At 64.5% G+C, this 21,788-nt stretch overlaps 3 protein-coding genes across 6 annotated transcripts; 2 read left to right on the top strand and 1 right to left on the bottom strand.

Annotated features, from left to right (window-relative positions):
* Positions 1-345: 345 nt before the first annotated feature.
* Positions 346-7,391, top strand: SCN4B (sodium voltage-gated channel beta subunit 4). Of its 3 annotated transcripts, none has more exons than XM_040534464.1 (5): positions 346-468; positions 3,696-3,859; positions 4,462-4,687; positions 4,851-4,980; positions 5,074-7,391. In XM_040534464.1, exons 1-5 carry the CDS (start codon positions 417-419, stop codon positions 5,165-5,167), a joined length of 666 nt encoding a protein of 221 aa, XP_040390398.1. In that variant the 5' UTR covers positions 346-416; the 3' UTR covers positions 5,168-7,391. The 3 variants fall into 3 exon arrangements, with proteins under 3 accessions (XP_040390398.1, XP_040390399.1, XP_040390400.1); XM_040534465.1 differs by lacking the exon at positions 346-468 and adding an exon at positions 538-695; XM_040534466.1 differs by lacking the exon at positions 346-468 and adding an exon at positions 1,516-2,406.
* A 139-nt stretch (positions 7,392-7,530) lies between these two features.
* Positions 7,531-14,841, bottom strand: TMPRSS4 (transmembrane serine protease 4). Of its 2 annotated transcripts, XM_040534462.1 has the most exons (13): positions 14,696-14,841; positions 11,897-11,930; positions 11,703-11,816; positions 11,433-11,585; positions 11,199-11,328; positions 10,401-10,502; positions 10,261-10,301; positions 9,615-9,774; positions 9,194-9,360; positions 8,812-8,907; positions 8,560-8,699; positions 8,156-8,305; positions 7,531-7,924 (listed from the first exon to the last, which is right to left on the bottom strand). In XM_040534462.1, exons 1-13 carry the CDS (start codon positions 14,702-14,704, stop codon positions 7,913-7,915), a joined length of 1,308 nt encoding a protein of 435 aa, XP_040390396.1. In that variant the 5' UTR covers positions 14,705-14,841; the 3' UTR covers positions 7,531-7,912. The 2 variants fall into 2 exon arrangements, with proteins under 2 accessions (XP_040390396.1, XP_040390397.1); XM_040534463.1 differs by lacking the exon at positions 9,194-9,360 and having other exon boundaries at positions 14,696-14,835.
* A 2,699-nt stretch (positions 14,842-17,540) lies between these two features.
* SMIM35 (small integral membrane protein 35) lies at positions 17,541-21,783 on the top strand. The gene is made up of 5 exons (XM_040534260.1): positions 17,541-17,686; positions 19,469-19,585; positions 19,900-19,933; positions 20,151-20,269; positions 21,029-21,783. The coding sequence occupies exons 1-4, from the start codon at positions 17,572-17,574 to the stop codon at positions 20,254-20,256; spliced, it is 372 nt and encodes a 123-aa protein (XP_040390194.1). The 5' UTR covers positions 17,541-17,571; the 3' UTR covers positions 20,257-20,269; positions 21,029-21,783.
* Positions 21,784-21,788: the final 5 nt, after the last annotated feature.

The raw sequence follows: 21,788 nt of genomic DNA, 5'->3' as shown, positions 1-21,788 counted from the left end.
CCAACGCGTTCCCTTTGGCGCCAGCATTTGCTCCCCGCGCCCTGGCTCCGCGTCCTGCTCTGCGGCCGCACAGGTGCTCGGAGCCTCCTCGGGCTGCGGGGGGGGCTGCAGGGACACAGCCGAGGTGACCCTGCCCGGCTCCAGCCCTGCGTCTTTGGGGGGGGGGCTTTTCCCATTAGCAAACGATGCCGGGGGGGCCGACGTGGGGACACCCCGGGGGCGTGCGGGGGGCGCGGCGAGGGGCGCGGCGGAGGGCGCAGCGCCGCCTCCTCCTCCTCCTTTCTCCTCCTCCTCCTCCTCCTCCTGCTGCTTCTCCTCCTTCCCCCCGGCCCGGCTCCGCCCGGCACGGCTCGCCCTCGGCGGGGGCGGCCAGAGCCGGGCGCTGCGGGCAGCCGGGCCCCCCCCGCGCCGCAGCCATGGCCCCGCGCCCCGCCGCCGCCTCGCCGCGCCTGCTGCCAGCGCTGCTGGGTAAGGGACGGGGGAAAGCAGCAGCAGCAGCAGCAGCAGCAGCTCCCCCCCGGGAACCGCCGCCCCCCGGGGTGTCCCCCGCCGCCACCGCCACCCCAAAACGGGGGCTCCCCCCGTCCCGGCGCCCGCTTTTTGCCTGCGCCGCGAGGAGCCGGCGGCCGCTGCGCGCTAACGCCACCGTCTCTGCTCCGCGGCCCGAAGCACTGAGGATAAGTGACTTGTCCAAGGTGACTTCGCAGCAGGGTCCGGGAGAGGGCTCCGAAGCGCCGGCTGCAGCCCCTGCCCTGCCCGCACCCGTGGCTCCCAGCACCCCAGCTGCCTCCTGCCGGCGCTGCGGCTGCGCCCCGCTTTGCCCTGCTCGGTGCTGAGCCGGGTCCGCTGCTGGCACCCGCCGGGGGATGGCCGGAGGGAAGCAGCCGCTGCTGCAGCACGCCCGCCGACAGGTCGTCCTTTTACAGCGCGTTTTGTAAAAGAGCCGTCTGCATGCGCTTCTGCCCAGCTCGGGGTGAACCCGCACCGCTTGGAGCATGAGCCCAGCCCCGGGTCCGGGGAGGTCCCCAGTTCCCCTGGGGGCACGGAGGAGGAAGGGGTTTGCAGCCATCCCCTCCCTGCTGCAGCCCCTGGGCTGCTTCCAAGCCTCCCGCATCAGTGCTCGCCCACCGCTGCACCCGTGCTTGCATAGCTCGTCCTGGTGCTGGTCCTGGTGCTCGTCCCGGTGCTCTGGGGGGCACAGGGAGCCTGAAACCCAAGGCTGCATTTGCAGCACTTGCTGTTGGGAAACTCCCTTGAAAGGTGTTTTAGAGGGCATAGTCCTTAGGATTATTCTAAGTGAGCTGCAGATGCCAAAAGACGTGTAAGTACCAGGCTGCCTGCGGGATCTGGGTGCTGTTCCCCGGTGACGGTGTCCCAGCTCGGTGCGGTGCGAGCTGCTCTCAGCATGGGGCTGGGACTGGGAGAGACTCGGGGGTGCTGGGGACCAGGGAACTGAGGGGGAGATGAGAACTTGTCCCCCGGGCTTCTAGGGTGGGCTGGGAGCAGGAACGGGGCGGGGGGTGTCTGTGCTGCTCTGGGTGCTTTGGGACTCCCCAGGGACTGGCAGCGGGCTCCAGGCTGCACCGGGGAGCCGCAGCGTGGCTTGGGCTGTCGGTGCCCGTGGGCAGGGTTAGTCCTGGCTGTCCTGCCCTGCCCTGAGCATGTCCTGCCTGGGCTCGGGGTGAATTCAGCTCCCTTTTAGCCCGTGTGGACAGGAACCTGGGTGGCCAGGCGCGGCTTGCTTGCTGTGCCAGGAGCTCACATTGATTTTTATGGGCGATGGAAGATTTTACGGAACAGCTTTTTCACGGGTGGTGGAGGCATCCGGCAGCCTTCCAGGTGAACCCCATGTGCTCCGCAGGGCCGTGACTCCCATCCTGGCTTACTGATAGGCTGCAGGTGAAGCGGAGGGCTGCCCCAAAACCTTTGTGGGGAAAGTCTTGCTCTGGGCTACTGCTGCTTTCTCTTGCCCCAAACGCCCACCATCCCTGCCAGAGCAGAGAGCAGGCAGCCAAGGCTCTCAGTAGCAGGGCTGCTGCTCCCTGTCTCTGTGTCTTGTTCCTGCAGGCAGGGGAGGCAGACCCCAACCAGGGGCTTTCCCTCTGCATGGGCTGGCCCCGAGGGGTGCAAAGCAGGGTGCTGGGGTCCAAAGTGCAGCAGCATTGGGCATGTGGAAAAGTAACAGTGGCAGGTGGCGTGGCAGGTTGAGGCAGCAATCTCCCCTGCATTTCCTCTGGGCTTTATTTGGTGGTAACTTATCGCTTCCGTCTTCCTGAGACCACAGCTTGACAGGAACAGGATCAGCCTCCGTTTACCCCATGCATGCAATTCAGATTACACTGATGGTGTTATAACCGGGGCAGACAGGATTAAAAGTGTCACGAGCCACAAAGAATCATCTTTCCTGTAAGTAACTGTCCCCGTGCAGCACCCTGCCGGCCCCAGCACCCCTGCAGAGCCAGGCTCCCTCCCCTCAGCCTTGCTGCAGGCAGCAGCCCCGCTTCCCCAGGACACTCCTGGCCATGAAGCCCTCCTGTAGCATCCCTGGGGCTGGGCTCAGAGCATGACGAACGCACGAGCCCTCCGTCCACTGGGAGTAGCTCTGTGGTGCTGGAGGAAGCCTCCGTAGCAGAACACCAAGTGCTTCTTGGTGAAGTTAAGTAACTCTTCCCCTGCAGTGCTCGTGCTGCAGCACTGCAGCAGGGCCCGAAGCCCAGGATGCAGGGCTCTGGGCTTGGCTTGGGCTGCGACGTGCCTGGGGAGCTCTTAGCATGGGCATGTGTGGGAGAATAAATCAGCAGCCGAGGAGGCTGCGGGGAGCAGAGCCTGAAGCTGCGGGCAGCTCCTCGGAGTTACGGGGCCGGTGGGGCGAAGTGCCCGAGTCCCCGGGGAAAGCTTTGCAGGGAGGGGTCCCCTCGGTGTCCCAGGTCTGGGAGCAGCGTGCAGGATGCTTTGCCGGGTTGTTGTGAGTGGGGCTGCTCCCCCAGCCCGGAGCAAAGCACCCCCTGCCCGCAGGAAAGGGTTTTTGTGGTGCTGGGGCGGTGCACAGGACTGCCGAGCCGTTCCCCGTGGAGGACCCGGCAGCTGTCAGAGGCGCCCTCGGCTCTCGCAGCTGGGCTTGTGCCGGCTCCCTCGAAGCACTGCTCGCTGCCAAGGCAGGGGAGAGGCACGGGTGAGATGCGTCCTGCTCTTTGAAGGTCGTCCCCCAGCTCCAGCGGGAGGCTCGGCGAGGCGAGGCCGGCGGGAGGGGAGGCTGCTCCGCCTGGCGAGCGTGAGCCCTTCGCCGGGGTGGAGGACGGGCAGGCTGGCGGCTGTCCAGGGCAGAAATACTAATTAGTGCGTGAGCTCCTTGCTTGCAGAACAGAGAGCTCTGCTTGGCTTTCGGCTTCCCCCCCCCCCCCCCCCCAACTTTAAGGCTTAGCTGGAGGAGTTGTGGATGACAACTTCTGTGATGATAACATGCAAATCGGGGCTTTAATTTGCATCTTTATCTTTGGTGACGTTCTGGATCCCTTTGAATCTGTGCTGTCTTAAGGCAGCAGACAGCTGGGTTCCTGCAGGAGGAGGATGTGGAGCTGGGGCAGAAGCATTTGCTGTCCCACGTGGCCGCAGCACACGGACAAGGGGCCACCAGCACAGCCCTGCCGTACTCTGGCCGTGCCGGCGCCGTGCCCTCACGCTCTGCTCCCTGCCAGGTTTGCACGTCCTCGCCATCGCCTTGGCCCTGGAGGTGTCGGTGGGGAAGACCAACACCGTGCTGGCTCTGAACGGTTCCGACGTCCTGCTGCCCTGCACCTTCACCACCTGCATCGGCTTCCAGGACCTGGTCTTCACGTGGTATTTCAACTCGACGGAGATGGTGGGTGGCTCGCCGGGCTTTGCCTCTTCTCCTGGCAGGTCCTTTCCAACGATCCCGGTGCAGAGCAGCTCGGAGGCTCTCAGCTGGCTGCCCTCCTCCTCTCGCAGGATGCTCTCCTTCTGAGCAAGCCCAGCTCTGGGGGAACAGGGCGGTGCAAACAGGGGGACTCGAGCGCCCGTGCATGTCTGTGCTTTTGGAGTAAAGCTCTTCTGCTCTTTCTGCTGCCTCCAGGCTCATTTCTTTCCATAAACTGGTCAAAGTTGGCTGTTCAGGTGCAGGTCCACACTTAGGGCAAAATAGGGTTAATTTGCTCCTCCTGTGCTTGCTCTGAGATGCTAAGGGCTGCTCAGATTTGCTTCCAGCCGGGCACGCTCTGCTCTTCAAACAGTTCACAGGAGGGCTGTTGGGAGCAAGTCTGTGCTTATAGCCCCAGAGCAAAGGGACTTCAGCCCTGGTGCTCCTGCTTTTGCATGGTCCGTGCCATGGCTGCAAGAGGGAGGCTGGCCTGCTGCACCTGCGGTGCCAGGGGCGCCGGGGTCCCCATGTCTGTGGAGCGCTCGGGGTCCCTCCGACCCCGCCGTGCCGCACCCCTGCCCCTGCAGATCTACCACGGCAAGATAAAGAGCAAAAGCTCCGAGCCCTTCCTGGTGAGCCGCAACCCGCGGGTGGAGTTCGTCGGCTCGACGACGGGGAAGGACAACAACATCTCCATCGTGCTGAAGGACGTGGAGCTCAGCGACGCCGGCAAGTACACCTGCCACGTCAAGAACCCCAAGGAGAAGAACGCGCAGCACAACGCCACCATCATCCTCACTGTGGTCCACAGGAGTAAGTGCCGGCCGGGGTCCTGCTCCTCCGAGCGGCGGGGGCGAGAAGCCGAGGTGCCCCCGGGGCTCCTAGTCATGGTGGGGTGCAGGGTGCTGGGGGGGGCAGCGCTGCTGGGACCCCCCCCACCCCGTCCTGAGGTCCCTCTGCACCTTGTCCCCGGCAGTGGAGGAGACGGACAACACCCTGACGCTCATCATCGTGGGCGTTGTGGGGGGGCTCTTCGGCCTCCTCATCCTCTTCATGCTCGTCAAGAGGGTCGTCCTCTTCATCATCAAGAAGACGCAGGATGGGAAGTGAGTGCGGGCGCCGGTCCCTTGGGGATGCTGCCGGGGAGAGGAGGGGGGTTTGGGGGCCAGGGGTGTCAGCTGCTGTGTGCTCTCCCCCAGGAAGGAGTGCCTCGTCAGCTCCTCGGGCAATGACAACACGGAGAATGGCCTGGCGGGCTCCAAGGCGGAACAAAAAGCCCCCCCGAAGGCATGAAGCAGCGCACGGAGCCCCGGCCCCCAGCAGGGCAGGGGGCTGGGATGGGGAGAAGCCTCTCCCTTCTGTTTCCTTTCCGAAATGCCGACGCTCGAGACACGTTTCTGTTACACACGTGCCTGCAACCTGCACCGCTTCTGGGACACGGCTTCGGCTGCTGCGGGGACGGGGGCATCCTGCAGACGGGGACAGCGCTGGGACGAGGGAGCCCCCTGCCCTGCCCTGCGCCGAGGGAAGCGGGGCTGGGTGCTTGGGGAGCCCGCAGTGGGTGCTGTGTGTGCCGTGCACCCCTGGGTGCAGGGCAGGGGGTGGCCGGGGGGCCGGCATGCCTGGGGGTCAGGGGTGCGATGAGATTGGGGTGTCTCGTTTTGCTCTGATGCTGAGCTTCTTGTGGGTGGTTGGGGCAGCAGGGTGAGGGTGCGCAAAACTCACCGTGGGGCCATGGGGCCAGCACGTGGGGCAGAGTGGGGGCGAAGTGGGGCTGCAGGAACAGCTCGGCTTCAGCTCCTCGGCTGGCACCCCGCGGGGGCTGCCACTCCGGGGTCCCTCCCTGGGCTGCTGTCGGTTCTGCCCTTCCTCATCCTCCCCTCTCCTGAAGGCAGGGATGCTTTCAGGGCCGAGCGGCCAGGGCTTAACTCGTTAAGCGGATATTTTTATATCAGATTCCCCTGGGAAAAGGGCTGGTTGCATTTCCCTCTCCTGGAGGAAAACTGGCACGGTCAGGCCCTGGCGAGAGGAGCAGGGCCAGGGCTGCCCCATCCCAATCCCGGTCCTGCCACGGGCCGGAGGGGTGACCCTGGGGCCTCGCCGTGCCTCAGTTTTCCTCATCTGTAAAAGGGGATACCAACAGGGCTCTGCCTCTCAGGGCTCGCTGTGAGGCTTCCCCGGCTCACAGCTGAGAGGTGCTGCAGGGTCGCTGGGTGAGGGGTGCTCAGGAAGCCGGGGGTCCTTGCGGAGGCTGCCTGCAGCGGGGATACAGGCCTGGAGCAGCAGCGTTAGGGAGCTGTGTGCCTGCCGTCGTGCTGCCCCTGTGCAGGGGACCCCAAAAAGCCTCCCTGGGCTTCTGAGGAAAGGAGAACTGTAACACAAACCAGCCTTTTTCCCAAGGGCTGCAGCTGGACGTGGAACACGAAGGGGGATGAGTTAACCCTACAGATGCAGTTCAGGTTGTCCTTTAGGGCGTGATTTGTTCCCTGCTGGTTTCCCCTCCACTCGTTGAGGCAGGATGGGGCTGTTCCCACCCCTTTCCCAGCAGCAAGAGGGGAGCATTGCACTTCCCCAGCCACAGAGGCTTTCCACCAGGAGGGGAGGTAGGCGAGGATTTGGGGGCAGAGCAGAGGAGGAAGGCTGGGGGCTGCCTTACCCAACAGCTGCAGGGCATCCCTGACACACAGGGACACGTGGGGACAGTGGCCCGGGGCAGGTTTCCTCGGCTGCTGGTTAAATGGGAGCTGAGCCCAGGCTCCCACTCCCCCCCTGCCCCTGGGGACCCCCAGGCGAACCACTGGTTCCTGTTCTTCAGTCTTCCCATCTGTGAAATGGGCGCAGCAAACCCCATTTACCTCCCAGGGGGTGCGAGGCTCCCCGCGCCGCTTTGCAACGTGCTCCGAGACCCCAGGGCGAAAGGCAGGGTGCTGCCAGGTGCTGTGGGGTGCCCTCGTCACGCATGAGAGCTTGGGAGGAAGCGTGAGACCTCCCTGCCGCCCCCCGAGCCCCCAGCCCACCCTCGCAGAAATGGGAGAGGACGGCGAGGGGAGGAAGGAGTTTTTTTAAAAGAACTGTTTTTAGCTGTCCTAACCCGTCAGCCTTTTTTTAGACGATACCTGGCCCCAGCTCCGCATACCGCGGGATATGCAGTGCCGTACTATGCATGGATTGCTCCTCTGGCTTGATGGACGACGTCAACATAACCAGTTTGGGAAATGCAACTCTATCTATGCACGTATGTGTGCGGTGTGGTGGGCTCGGGGGGAGCAAAGGGGCTCGTGCCAGCTCTGCTGGGGCTCCCTGCGGCCACGGGGGCTGTGCCAGGGTGAAGGCAGGGCCAGGGTGTGAGCTGTGATGGCCACATACGTGTGTAAGCATATATAAACACATGTAGGGATCCCTGCAAATCAACACAGGGTGTGTACCACACACTCTGCGACGACTTCTAAGGCATTTTGCACTGTAGGGGTTTAGTTAGCTTTGCCTTGAGTGAAATAAAGTTTGAGTTGACCGGGAACCTCTCCGCTTGGGACTGCTGTGGGTGTTCATGGGGCTGAGCGGCGGCAGCTCGGTGCCTGCTCGTCCCGGGCTGGGGGCTGCTGCTTCCCAGCAGGGTGCACAAAAATGGCCCTGCGAGCAAGTGGGACAAAGCCTTCCGAGGCTGCATGAAAAAAAAACCAAATCATTTCTTTTAATGGGGATAGCACAACCATCATTTCTCTCTGTAAGACAATAATGAGCAAACAGCAGCGTAGACCCTGACTGTGCAGGAATCTGCACAGGGCAATAAATTAACCTCTCTCCGGAAGGGAGCTTGAGCCACTCGGATTCCTTCATGGTATCGGTGGCCGCTGCTCCGAGCTGCCCTTTGCCTCCTTGGGCAGCCCCTGGTGTCCTCGGCCACGGTGCCTGCGAGGGCTCAGGAGGCACTGCTCAGCTCCAGCACTGTGAGTTTGGTCCCAGCTGCTGCTGGAGCCGAGCCAGCCGAGAGAACAGGGACGGGGAGGGAGGCTGGGGGGGGACCTGTCCCGGCAGGTCTCAGAGCTCTGACTGGAAGCAGAGAGAGAGGGAGAGAAGGAATTGCAGAGGGCAGCCTAAATAGTCGCATCATTAAGTTGCTGGTTTGGGTCCCAGCAGCTCCAACACCCCTCATGCCCCAGCAACCCCCATGTCCCATCACCTCACTTCCCTTCCCTGTAGTGCCACCGAGGAGCCCATGACCACCCCGAGACATGTGCCAAGAGCCGCACACGTGGCTCCTGTGGCGCTGGGTGCACTGACCCTGCGGACGGCGTAGATCCAGTTGAGGTAGGCTCGGACGCCGGTGTAGACGCCGGGCGTGCTGGGGGTGCCGCAGCCCTGGCCCCAGCTGACGATGCCCACCACCTGCCAGTGCCTGCCCAGGTACATCAGGGGCCCGCCGCTGTCCCCCTGCCAAGGACGAGTGCCTGAGCAGGGCCGAGGAGCCCCTGGCTTGGTTCCCAGGGGTGGGAAAGCAGCGGGGAAACCCAGCGCTGTCATCGCACCCCAAATCACTCGGGACTCGGAGCAACTTCCCAGGACCGTGGCTCATCCCTGGAGCTGGTTTATCAATAGATGTGGAGGAACCAGCCCCTTCTTTGAGGATCAGGCCCCCCGCAGGTGCTCTGTGCCGGGGGGATGCTCGGTGCCGTGCCGCCCCTCACCTGGCAGGTGTCCACCCCGCCCTGCGGCAAGCCGGCGCACAGCATCTTCTCCGTCACCTCCCCATGGTATGCAGCCAGGTTGCAGCTCGTGGTGTCGACCAGCTTCACCTCCGCCTGCTGCAGGGTCTCCGACAATTTCCCTGTGCAAAATCCAGCACGGCCACTCAGGCGAGCCAGGAGCAGGGAGGAAGGGCGCTGCTGGGGGGCTCTGCCCTCCTCCAGGGGTGCATCCCTCGATGCCGTCCCGCTCACCGTGCTCCTTCGTGTAGCCCCAGCCTGTCACCCACAGGGACGTGCCTGGCGCCAGCTCCTCGTCGAAGTAGGGCAGGCAGATGGGCTTGATTCTGTCTGCGAGGGAGAGGCGAGGCACAGGAGGCGTTCGGTGGGGTGCCTCTGCCCAGCCTGGCTGCACCCCGTGCAGCCAGCACAGCCCGGGCAGTTAATGCCTCGATCCCCCCGCACCCTGTGCATGGGAAGCCCAGGACCCTGGGTGCTTGCACAGCCGGGTGCGAGGTGCTAGGAGGCATTTAGGTGCTAAGGCAAGGCACTCCTTGCACTGCTGCTTGGTGCCTTGGCCACCCGTGGCCTCGCTCTCCTCACCCAGCCCCTAGGGGTGACGTGCACCATGTGTCACCTGAGACCTGCAGGGGAGACTGCAGCTTCACCAGGGCAATGTCGTTGCTCTTGGGGGACGGCGGCGTCACCTCGGCCAGGAAGACCTTCTCCACAGCCAGGGTGGTGGAGCCCGAGAGGAGGTCAGAGCCAACCTTCACTTGCCAGCTCTGGATGATGGGGTTGTTCCTGGGCACGGACATGTGTTACTGCTCCTGCCTTTCCCCTCTGTGACTGCTGCGGGGACAGGCAGCAAAGCCCTGCCTGCACGCTGCCCTGCTCAGCACCACCCAGCTGCGTTGGACCAGGGGGCACAAAGCCCTGTGCAGGCGTGTTAATTAGGGAACATTTAATCAACACACGGCCTCAACCTACCACCAGAGAGGAACCTGCCCCCGGGGAGCCCCGGCAGGGCGCGGTGCCACGTGCACTGGCTGACTCACTTGAAGCAGTGCGCCGCGGTGAGGATCCAGCTGGGGTCGATGATGCTGCCCCCGCAGATGTGCTCCGTCCTGTACTGCAGGCTCACCTGCCACGGCCACGATTCGATGGCCGCCGGCCTCCCGCCCAGCACGCGCGGCGTCCTCACACTCTCGCCGCAGCCTTTGGCCGGGTGGCGCGGAAAGGGGGCAAAGCGAGACGTTAGCTCTGGCGGCGGGGAGGGAAGGAGCCTGTGCTCTGCTCCTCTCCACCCACGGAGCCTGGAGGTTTTGCTGCCCGGGCACCTCGCCCCTCGTGATGCTGCCCATGCCACCCCGTGGTGGGACACTTGGCACCCCCCTGTTTTGTTCTCTATTTGCACAGCTCATCCCCGCCTTCCCTCCTCCAGCCCACCAGCTGGCTTTGTTTCATCAGGGTAACTCATCACCAAAAACAAACCCATCCCGGCAGCCGGTTGAGCCTCTCCTAGGTGTCTCAATTTTTCTGCCAGCTTAGCACCACTTAAACCTAAGTTTTCTCGTGCAAACAGTGAGCAGGGAAGGGCCGGGCCGAGGGCCAGAGCCCAGCTCTCGAGGCACAAAGGGGCCGTGCCGGGAACAGCAAGAGGCTTTGCACACCCGCAGGGCGCAGCCAGGTCCCCGTACTTACTGGAACAAGCGAGCGAAACAACCGATCCGGAGAGGCATTTCCTGGAAGAGGGAGGAAAAGGGCTGGGTTCGGTGCAGGAGCGGCCCCGGCTTGGCGCTGGGCAGGCTCCCACGGGTGGCACGGCCCCAACGGGTGCTCACCTGCCCGGCTCGGGCACCTGCAGGCTGCCGCCGCTCAGCACCAGGTCGCGGGGAGGCAGGGGCTGCCCCGCGCCCGCCTCCACTGCTCGGAAGGTCGGGGTGCTGGAAGAGAGGGGGGCGCGGGTCAGAGCATGGCACGGGGGTGCACGGCCCCGGCTCAGCGTGGGGATGTTGGGAGAGGGCTGGGGCTGGTGCTGGAGCTCCTCTGGGAGCCTGGGAACCTGGTTTGTGGCTCGGGCTGAGCCAAAGGTGGGGTTACGCAGTTCTAAAGGGGTGGAGGCTTTACAGGCAGGTCCCAAATGTTCACCCATGGCCCCGACAAGGAGCTGGCGAGGTGGAGAGGAAGCACGAGCTTAGGAAAGGGGATGGGACGCTTGGCAGAAAGACCCCAGAGGAAAAGGGGCTGGGGGGACAGGGAAAGAGGACACCAAGAGAGGGCAGCAAACCTGGTGTTATCACGGACCCCCCCCTCCAGGCTGCCCAGGATCCAGGCACGGCTGGGGCTCAGCGCCGCGCTGCAGCTGTGGACCCCAGCCCTGCCTGCACCTGTGTGCAGCACCCCCGCTCAGCACCACACACCAGCCCTGCTGCAGCTCCCCTGGGGCTTGCCAGGCTTTGGGAGCAGGGCAGGGTGGGGATGGTGCTGGGGTCACCGAGCACGGTGCTGTGCTTGCGTGGGCTGAGCCCATCAGAGCAGGGCTCTGAGTGCTGGGAAGGCAAACCAAGCCCCACGAGAAGTGGTTTGTGCACCACAAAGAGGGGAAGGAAGGTGAGGGTGCGGCGATGGCAGCCCCCCACCTGCTGTAGCCCATTTGCTCGCACGCTGCCTTGGCCAGGGCCAGGTTGAAGTGGTCGTGGCAGACGCAGGACCAGGCTCCGGTGTTCCTGTTCAGCACCTGCAGGATGGATCTGTCCCTGGAGACGCGGGCTGCAGGGAGGCACACGGTCACCTTTGTCCAGGGGGGACTTGGGCAGGCAGGGGCTCGCTGCAGCAGCTGCAAGCAGGGCTTTTATAAGGCGCCCGGGACTCACCACCAGCCTGTGGCCCCTCGGGGACGTGCTGGGGACAGCTGGCCTCGTCCTCACCGTGCAGGCAGTCTGCCTCCCCGTCGCAGACCCGCCTCAGGGGCAGCAGCCTCAGGGGCTGCTTGCAGAAGAAGTAGTGGTAGTCCAGGTAAGCCTTGACTGGGGGCACACGGGGAGCTCAGCGCCGAGCTGCTGCTGCCGGCGGGGCCTCGGCGGGACGGTGGCAGAGCCGCCCCCAGCCAAGCCAGGAAGAGGGAGAGGGGAGCAGGAGCGCACCCAGGAGCCCGATCCCAGCCAGGCAGGCGAGGCTGAGCACGACCACCAGGACAGGGATGCCGACCCGCATGAAGGACCGCCGCACCGAGCAGGTTTTGGGTCTTCTGCTGGGACCTGCAATGCAGAGGAGGGTGGCTCTGCCCTGCCTGCCCTGTCTACCCCCCTCCCAGCACCCCGGTCCCCGTGGGCATTACCTCCGCTGCCGTTCAGCCGCTCGGAGGCTGAGTCCTGCAAAGCAGAGGGGAAAAGCAGTCAGTGGGCTGGAACGGCAGGAAAAGGGATGGCAGCTGGGGAAGGGTCTGCAGCAACATGCCCTGCTTGTCCCATGGTGATTGCCACACTGAGTGCCAGGCTTAACATGCCCTGTCCCCCCCTGGAGGGCAGCCAGAGAGCACCAAGCACCAGCTCTGCCTGGGCAGCCCAGGGACCGGCTGTTTTTTGGCTCACTCGAGGCCCGTGGGCAGGATTAGCTGGGAAACTGCCCCAGCCTGCAGCTGAGGTCGCTTCAGAGTCCTGCTGGGGACGGAGGTGGCGGCAGGAGGATGCCGGGTCCCAGAGCAGCACCACCTGGTGTGACCAGCTGGGTCATTCCCCGGTTGTCACCAGTACAGCTCCAGTACCCAGCTGTTCGGTCACAGATTTATTGTCCTAACGCAACGCAGGCTTAAAACTTCAGGTTTTATGAAAGCAGCACTTCCTGATGCACCAAGAAACCCTGAGTCAAACCGCGTGTGCCTGCCGGGCCGTGCCACCCAGACATGTCACGGCGGGGCTTTGTTCCTCAGCCGGCCCAGTCTGGGGACAGAAAACCAGTGGCACAGCCCCAGTCTGCTCCAGCAGGCATGGCTGTGCTCACACAGGGCTGGCAGAGCTGCCACAGGACCCAGCGCTGGGAACGAGGGCTCTGGGGGGGCTGTGCTGCTGCTAGGAGACACGGCAAACACAGCTGTGCACAGGGCACTGATCCTGCTCGGTTCCCTCCCGGCTCTTTGTCCGTACCAGCTCCTGCTGGCAGATGCCCGGCTGCAGGAGGGAGGCTGCCGCAGGCTGCACCTTGCCCAGCGTGGTGCTGGGCTGAGCTCAGAGCCCCGCTGGGTGGGTTTCAGGTGGACACTGCGTGTTCCTCCTGCCCTGTTTTGCACCCGTTTGTGCCGTGCAGCTCGCTGTTGCTTCCTGATAGTGTGCGTTTTGCAGGCAGCCTCCTGCCTTCGGACGCGGTGGGGTGCAGCTCTCCTGTGCCCCATTTAATGCCCGTCCAGCCCGGAGTGAGGCCGCTTCCTTAGCTGTGCTTCTGGACCCTACAGGTAAGACTTGAGCTTTTTTTGCAGTGCCTGGACCCAGCGTGAATAGGTAAAGGAGACGAAGATGACTGCAATAATCCCACAGATCCGGGCTCTGAAGAGCAGTTCGGGATGGCTGGAGATGCAGGACAGCTGGAAAGGAGCCGTGCTCCAGCCCCAGGTTAACACACAGAACGTTTCCTCCCCATCGTGGCCCTGCTGCACCACTTGGGCTGCTGGTTTGGGCTGCTCCGGTGCTTGGGAAGGAGAAGTGTCCCGTGCAGGGCAGGGCTGGATCCTGCCCATTGCTGGTGGGGCCGTGGGGCTGTGTCTGAGCCTTCTGCTGCCCGGGCCCCCTGGAGAAATTCCCTCGAGCCGGCTGCTTATCGGCACGCACGGTGCCTGCAGCACCGCAGCGAGTTTTGCAATGCCGGCCCGGCTCGCTCCCAACGCCACCTCCGGCCTCCAGCGGAGCCGGCCGAGGGCGTGCAGGGCTGGTCCTTCCTGATGCTGGCCTCCTGTGTCATCTGGGGCCGGGGATGGCCCAGATAATGGGATGCTAACGGTTCCTGCTGGAATGGTCCCAGGGCCTCAGCTGAGGAGCACCGGCGGGGTCCAGGGCAGACCCAGGTAGAAGGGGCGATGTGGAGGTGCTGCTGCTTGGAGCAGGTATTGTCCAGTGTGGATTCGGTTTGTATTTCTTTCAGCCCATGAGCATCCTCACTACAAAACAGACTTTTCCAAGAGCACCCACTTACTCCGAAAGCCACCCTAAAAGCAAGAGCTGCGCCGGTTACATTCAAAGCAAGAGCCGTGCCAGCTCCTGCAGGGGGTGTAAGCATGTAATTTCCTTGGGAACCCATTGCTGTCGTACCTCATTGTGCTCCTGTACCCATTGTCTGGAAGAACATGAATACAGCTGTGACCCCCTCGGCTGGGCGAGGGCAAACACCAGCCCGGGAGCCGTGGGGACCCCGATGAGTTCTGTGCTCCTGAGCAAGCTCAGGGGGGATGCTCCCGTGCAAAATCACTTCCGACACGGGTCTCTGGGCTGTGCACGGCGCGGTGCTCTGAGCCCGGCTAACCCCGTGGCTGCAGGGGATTTAACCCACGGCTGCGTGCGGGTGTTGGTCCTACGCGGGGGCCAAGCTCCTCGTCCCGGTGTGTCACCGCTGGAGGGTTTCGAGGTGCCACAGGCCGGGCCACGCACGGCTGCTCCGTCAAGGGAGGCTTTTCCCTCCCGGGGAAGGGCTGCGTGCCAGGATGGGGCTCGGTGGCTGTGGCTTTGCTTGAGGAAAAACAAAAAAGCACTGCGGAAAGCGGCGCTCAGCACGTCCCCTGCCCTGCGAGGCGAGCAGAGGCACCCACCGTGGAGCTGCATGGGGATCAGCGCTCTTTGGGGCCAGGCACTCCGAGGGGCGCGCTGCCTGCCCTGCTTGCCCCCTGCTCGGGGACAGGGCCAAGAGAAACATCCCGGGGACGCCTCTACCCCCACGGCAGGGTGCTGCTGCTGCAGGTAAAGCCCTGTCCTGCCTGGGCGGCAGCAGCTCTGGGCTGGGGCTGCCTCTTTGCCCCTGCGAGGGGGGTGACAGCATGGCTCCCCCCCAGCAGTCGGGCTGCGGGCGGCAGTGGCACCATCTGCCCGTACCCAGGGGAAGGAACTGGGGGCTCGGAGAGGGGCAGAGGAGGGGGAGCGGGCTGCCAGGCACTCACCATGTCCATTGAGCTCCCGGGGGGGTCTTCTGCCCACAGAAACCCAGCCGAAACCCTGGGCACGGGGAGGCCACGGGTGCCCCAGTACCCAGGGAGCTGGGGCCGGGGATGCTCCCAGCGCCCCGTGCCGGCGCTGTGCTAACACTGGGGCAGAACCGCCCGAGCACTCCTTAAAACCCACAACGGGAGTTGTGAAACAGGAATTATGATTTGTATTGTAATATAACACCGGTCTATCAGCAGCACCATCACCTCTGCTAATCTCCGGAGGATCGACCGCTGCGGAGTGACTCACCCGTGGAGCCACTGTCACAAAATAAGTTATCGACTGAGCTGACCGACAGAGCAGGATTTTTTCGTGCCCCTCTCCCAGTGATGAGAGGAACCACAGCCTCCCCGCTCTTTGTCCAGCTCTTCCGCGTTGCGCCGGGCTGTTTTAAATGGAGATTGTTGTAGGTGGAGGAGGAAAGGAGGAGAGGCGATGCGTGAGGTTACCGGGCCGTCGCATGCCCCTGCCTCTAAGGTCACTCGGTCTGCGTGCGCCTGCAGCACCAGTGACGTGGGGAGGAAAGCGAGCGGTGCTGGGGAGGTGACCCGTGGGTGCAGGCAGGCGTCCGGCCGCTTGGGAGCTGCTGCTGCTGCTCCCCCAGGCTGGCTGCAGGAGCCCCAGTGAGCTGGACGCAGCAGAGGTTGCTGGTGGCTTCTCCAAAGTCCCTGCCCTGTGGGGAAGAAGAATGTTCTTGGGTGGGCAACCCCCCATCGCTGCCCAGGGCTGGATGAACTCGCTGATGTTGCACAGGATGGCAGGGGTGGGCAGAGGGGTTGCAGCCCCCAGCTCTGCTTCAGGAGAGAGCTTTTTTGGGTGCTTGGGCAGCTCGCGGAGCTGTGAAAGTCGTGTGTGTGCGCCTGACATGCAGCTGGGCTGCATGTCCAGGAATCCATGCTTTGGGAGAAAGAGTGGCTGGCTGCCAGGCAGGGAAGGCGTTGGGTTTGGGGGCACAGGAGCCGCTTCTCCAGCTGTGCAGGTTGGTGCAGGGAGAGGGCTGGGGTCAGGGAGGCTGCAGCTTGCTCTCTGGCCCCGTTGGCTCCTGGCTAGAAAGCCTGGCCTGGTGCAGACTCCTGCTGGAAGCGGTGGGTGTGCGGGACGTGCCGAGCAGCTGATTACCTTCCCCTTTTGTAACCGAGCTTTCCCAACAGCTGGAGAGCTGCTGCCAGGTGTGAGCACTGTGCCAGCGGGAAGGCTGCGGAGCATCACGTCCCTGCAGCTCCTCATCCGGGGACGTGTCCCCTCCCCGTGCCAGGCCCCCCGGTGCAGCGAGGACCCTGCCTGTCCTGGGGACTGTTAGCCTGACCAGGGATCCTGGCATCCTCGTCCAGGTAAGGGATGCTGCTCCTGTGCTCACTGGTGAGGATTTGGCCCCCTTGGGGTGTGTGGGGACACGGGCAGGCTGCAGCCTTGTCACTGCCTGTGGGGTCCATGTGGGGTGGATGGGGGCAGCAGCAGCTGGCAGGGGTTGTGTGGTGCTGTGCTGGGAGCTTAGGGCTTGCGGGCAGGTTTCAGGGGCTGTGCACGGCGGTGGGAATTGGGGCAGAGCTCGCATCTGTGCCATGGCTGTGTCAGGGCTGGTGGAGGCAGAGAGCAGCTGGTGGGTTTGAAGGGGCAGCAGGGTGGGGTGAACTCTCCTGCCAGTCTTGGGACCCTGTCCATTTTCAGGGACCAAACTGTCACTTAAAAGCAAAAGCAGCTCAAGAGGTGGGTGCTGCCAGGCCAGCAGGGATGGGGCTGAGGCTCAGCCCCACGTGCAGAGCTGCCCCCCCGTGCCGTGCCATGGAGACCCCCTCCCAGCGTGGGGCTGCCCCCCCAGAGCATCCCAGTGCCCAGCGCTGGCCCCCTGCCCCAGAGCAGCCGTGGGGCAGGAGGTGGCAGTGCAGGGAGCGGCTCTTCCTCTTTTGAGGTTAGGCGAAGGCTTTGAGGAAGGAGCTGAGGTTTGCAGATGTTATGTCACAGCCCCGAGCGCCTTCAGGGCTTTGCTTCCTGGAGCACGGCTGCTTCCCAGCCCCAGTCATTCTTACCTGGCCTCTTCCGCGCGAGCCTTGGGGTGACACAGGCAACGTCTGGGGTCAGGCAGGGGCCAGGCAGGGCTGGCCTGAGGCTCTGTGGGGCTGCTTGGGTGCTGCTGGGGCCTTGGGTCTGCAGCACATTGTCCCCAGTGCCTCCCCATCCTGCCCTTCCACAGGCATCACCCCATGGTCCTGGTACCAAGGGGGACGCTGCTGGGGGGGGGATCCCTGTCCCTCGGGCTCCCAGCTGTGACAGCAGGGGCCCGATCCTGTCCGCAGCAGGAGCACAGAGCTGCCTGCGTGGGCACGCATCGCCCCCAGCCCTGCAGGGAGGCGAGGCTGGGCTGGGGCACAGGCGAAGCCTCGTCCCTGGTGCGAGGGCGATGTCTGCCAGGGCTCCTCTGCTTTCTCCTCTGGGAACCAGTCGAGCCAGCGGGTGAGAAGCGGTGAGGTGGCAGTGTCACCGGGCGAGGAGGGGACAGGCAGGACGCGCCAGGCTCTGCTGCAGCAGCTCCCAGCCCAGGCAGCCTCCAGCAGCTCCCGCGGGAAGGCGTCAGGCACCAGGGGATGGACCCCGGGGCAGGTAAGCAGACAGCACTTTTCTCCCCGTACTGAACAGAGGTGGAGATGTTTTCCAGCACAAGCAGGGGCTTGGGGACCTTCCCCTGCCCTCTGCTCTCTTTGGGGCCAGGGTCTCAAGGTCAGGCCACTGCCCTGGCTCTGCCGTGGTGCGGTGCTGCCGCTGCTGGGTGCGCGGAGGTCAGGGCAGGGAGCACCTCCTGGGCAGAGGGCAGAGGCTGGGCGCGGAGCCGGGCATGGAGCACGCCCTCGTCCTCCCACCAGCAGCAGGCGTGGGGAGAGGGCAGTTTCGGCAGCCGGCTGATTCAGGGAGGCGATTGCACCACGCTCGTCCTGCCCCGCAGCTCCCGGGTGAGTCACGCCACGAGCAGGCTCCCTGCCCTCAGCCCTGCTGGGGTCCTGGGGCTCCTGGCTCGCCCCTGGCCCAGCAGAAGGAGGACGTCCATGGGCTGCCACGTGTCCTGCGCCCCGCCGGGACGGTGCAGCATGAGGACAGGGCAGGCTGGTCCTGCTCGTCTGCTGCGCGCCCCGAGGGCTGGCGGCACGATGCGCTGCTGCTCCCCGCGGCTGCCGCATCCCATCAGGTGGAGCAAGTGCTGCAGGCTGCAGGACGGGCTGGGATGTCGCTCGCTGTGTAAACAGCGTGACCACAGGGGAAATGTTCTCATCCCACTGGCATCTGCCTAAATTTAGCTGCTCTTAGGTCACCCCTTTCCGCTGTCTCAGTCCTGATGCTGCGAGGTGCAGCGCCCTGTCCCCGTGCTGGGCACCCGCCCCGAACTCCCCCACGGTGAGCAGCACCGGGGGGCTGCCCCCACACCAGGGAAGTGGCCAAATCCTGCTGTCCCCTCCTGGGCACAGCACCCAGAGCAGCCTCCAGAGCTGTGCCTGCACTCGGTAATGGTGGGACTGGGCAGCGTACTGGGCAGCAAGGACGTTCTGGGGAGTGGTCTTCCAGTATCTAAAGGGGACCTACGGGAAAGATGGGGAGGGACTCTTAATTGGGGAGTGCAGTGATAGGGCAAGGGGGGTGGTTTTAAGCTGGCAGAGGGTAGACATAGATATTAGGAAGGGATTCTTTACCCTATTTAGATACTAGGAAGGGATTCTTTACTCTGTGGGTGGGGAGGCGCTGGCACAGGCTGCCCAGAGGAGCTGTGGGTGCCCCATCTCTGGAATTGTTCTGGATGGGGCTGGGGGCAGCCTGGGCTGCTGGGAGGGGTCCCTGCCCATGGCAGGGCGTGGAGCAGGACGCTCTGAGGTCGCTCCCAGCCCCAACCCCACTGCCTGACCTACAGAGGTGCGGGGATGCTGGGGTGCCTGTGGGACTGCGCTCATCCGGAGCCCACTGGGACAGCGAGGAAGGCTCCGTGAGGGCACTTGGGCAGGGATTTGGGCGAGCAGGAGCCGGGGCCCCCCCGGGGAGCGGGGACAAGCAGCGCTCCCCCCGGGGATGTTCGCTTCCCCCGGCCCGCGGGGACAGCCGCGTCCTCTGGGGGGAGCTGCGCGGCCGGGAACCGGCACGGTGCTGGGGCGGGGGGGAGCAGCCCTGCGCCCCCCGGCAGCGCCTCCTTTGTGCCAAAACCAGGGCTGAGGCGCGGGGCTGAGCCCCCCCGGACAAGGGCTTCACGCCAGGGCAGCGCGGGTGGGAGCGGGATGGGGATGCGCCACGGCACCGGCCCCACAGCGCAGGGGTTCGGGGCCAACAAGCGCTCGGGGGCTCGGTGAGGTCCCGGTGGGGCCGGAACAGGAGCAGACGTGCTGCCGGGGAGCGTGGGCTCCTGCTTACGGCCTCTCCATCCTGTCTGGGCTGAGGGCAGCAGGTCACCCACACTCCCCTCCGGGCTCCCTTCCCAGCTCGCAGCCCGGCCGGCAGCGTGCTCAGGGCAGCGGAGGATGTGGTGATACGAGCAGGGTCACAGCACGGGGCTCTGGGGGAAGCAAGCTGCTCCGTGCCTCCATGTCCAAGGCTTGAGAGCCTTGTGGAGCACAGCCCCTTGAGCCAAAGGGATGGATGGCACAGGGGGATGCAGCCCAGCCCCACGGCTCCCCCGTTTTCCCCAGGTGATGTTCATAATCCCCAGCCTCCCGCAGGTGTTTGTCTGCAAAGCCCTCTCTCCCTCTGGTTTGCAGGGCAAGAGCCCATCAGTGTGCTCGGGCTCATCCTGGGCCTTGGGCTGGCCCTGCTGATCCTGGTCCTGTTTGGCTATGCCTTTGTCCGGTGCTACCAGCAGGGCCGGTGCTGGCGCCGTGAGTATGGGCAGAGTGCGGGGACGGGTGCTGGCGGGGCAGGGAGGGAAAAGGAAAGGGGCTGCAGGGCCTGGGGTGCGGGGAGCATGTCTTGTCGGTCCCCAAAATCCACATGCTGGATTTTTGAATGCTCTGGGGCAAGGCTGGGCGATTCAGAGGCCAAGGAGTGATTTGGAGACGTCCTGGTGCTGCTGCGTGTCCCGTGGGCTGTCCTGTCCCTGCCCTGCACTGCACCACCAGGTGAAGGCAAGTGCCCAGCCACATGGCTGAGCACCACAGGGCCCTCTGACAGCTTCTCCTTCCCTCCTCCCCAGGGCCTGACTTTGTCTTCAACCTCCACCACAGCTGGTAAGTGAGGCCACGTGGGGCAAAGCCCTGGGGACCCGGGGCTCGCGGGGTGCCCCCTGCATGGTGCTGCCAACACCCACCAGTCCCTAACCCACCAAGTGGGATATGGGCTCGGCCGCCTGCAGGCAGTGCCTCCCTGGGATGATGATACCCTGGGGACCCCCCAGCTGCCCGGGGAGGCTCCAGCAGCCCCCTGATGCCTCTCCCTCCCCTGCAGCGGGCTGAGGTCGGTGGCAGTGGAGCTGACACCACCATTCAGCATCAGCGGCTTGCTGAGCGAGGCGGGGGGTGGCTACGTGCGCTTCCAAGAGCAGGGGCTGTGAGGCTGGCAAGCAGGTAGGGCATGGCCCCGCTCCCTGCATGTGTCCTCAGCCACTTGTGTACCCCCTGCAGCATCGTGGCCCCCCGGCCGCCCTGCAGAGCCCGGGCACAGCGTGCACGGGGCTGCGCAGCCGTCGGCGTTTGGGTGCTGGGTGAGAAATGCTGCACCCCACTGCCTCCTTCCCCTCTTGTAGTCCCGGCTGTGGCTTTCCCTGGGATAGTCCCAAGGTTTTTCCTCTAAAAGTCCTACCCAAGTCTGTGGGGCATCAGGGGCTTTCCCTGGGCTCTGGTTTTATTTCTCCCCTTGCAGGCTTTGGCCCGTGCCGCAGCGCTATGCTGCCCGTGCTGCGAGCTCCCCGTGCCAGGGGGTTCCATGGCTGCCCTCTCCCACAGCTTTTGGGATCAGCAGGGTGCCCACAGGGTGCGGCTGATGCAGGCTGGGTGCTTTATGCTTGTATTGTGCCATCCCTGGCTGGGGCAGCCCTGCAGTGCTGTCCCTGTGCCCTATGGGCCTGAGAACGGGCTCATGGCCGGGGGCAAAGGGGGCCGGGGCTGGAGCACGTGTGCTCCCCATGCCAGCGCGGCCCTGGCTTCTTCCCCCCGCTGTCTCATCCCCACTGCCAGCAACCACAGAAAGAGCAACCAAAAGCAGCCGTGGGGGAGTTCCTCTGTTCTCAGTTCTTCAAAAAACAGCCCCCAGATATGCTGGATTTCTACCAAAATTGGAACAGAGCAGTTTCTGTTCTACAGAGCTTCTTCGTCTGCTCCCTGCAGCTGTGGTCCCCTCCCCGGCCATGGGCAGAGCCGAAAGGTGCCTGGGGCTGGCTGCTCTCCGGGGGCCAGGGCATGGGCTCAGCCTCCCCTTGCTTGAAGTGGAAGAAACAGGGTGCTGCTTCATCCCGAGCACCCAAAGAGAAGCAAACTGTCCCCGCAGTCCCCGTGGCTCAGACATCCCAGCGCTCAGGACCAGCCGGCTGTGTGCCCAGGAGCAGGCGGAGCAGGGCTGCAGAAGGGCGAGGAACCCGCTGAAGAGCCAGGAGCCGCAGAAAGGGCCGGCTTTGTGCAATAGGGGAAAACGCGCAAGGAAATGAGACTGCTTCGCATTTCCCTCGGCCAAATATCTGAGCCAATGTGGAAATTTCTGCCATCTGCACTGACCCTGCAAGCGAACGCGTCAGAAAGCCCCTGTGGGTTCCCTTGTGGCTTTCTGGTGTGGCTTGCATGGGCCGTGGCAGCCTGGCACCAGGGTGGCTCGGGCGCAGCAGGACAGATCCCCGGGGCTGTACTGGGACAGCTCTGCGCCGTGTCAGAGCACCCGGCACACCGTGAGCCCACCGTGGGGTGGGGATCAGTGCCCGTGGCCTGGTGGCGTCTTAGTAAAAACAGGCCAGGACGCCTTGCTCCTGTCCCACCGTGCGTGCGCTGCGTGCCGCTTGTCCTTGTAGTCCCCATTCTGCGGGCACACATCCAGCCGGGTGCCCAGGGGGTGCCCAGCACAGCACCCTCTGCCAATATGTGCTGCAGCCCTCGCGGG

The sequence above is a fragment of the Cygnus olor genome, chromosome 22 (genome assembly GCF_009769625.2).
Source record: "Cygnus olor isolate bCygOlo1 chromosome 22, bCygOlo1.pri.v2, whole genome shotgun sequence".
In the NCBI taxonomy this organism is placed as follows: domain Eukaryota; kingdom Metazoa; phylum Chordata; class Aves; order Anseriformes; family Anatidae; genus Cygnus; species Cygnus olor.
The sequence above is the reverse complement of the archived record's forward strand: the minus strand, read 5'-3'. Positions and strand labels throughout refer to the sequence as shown.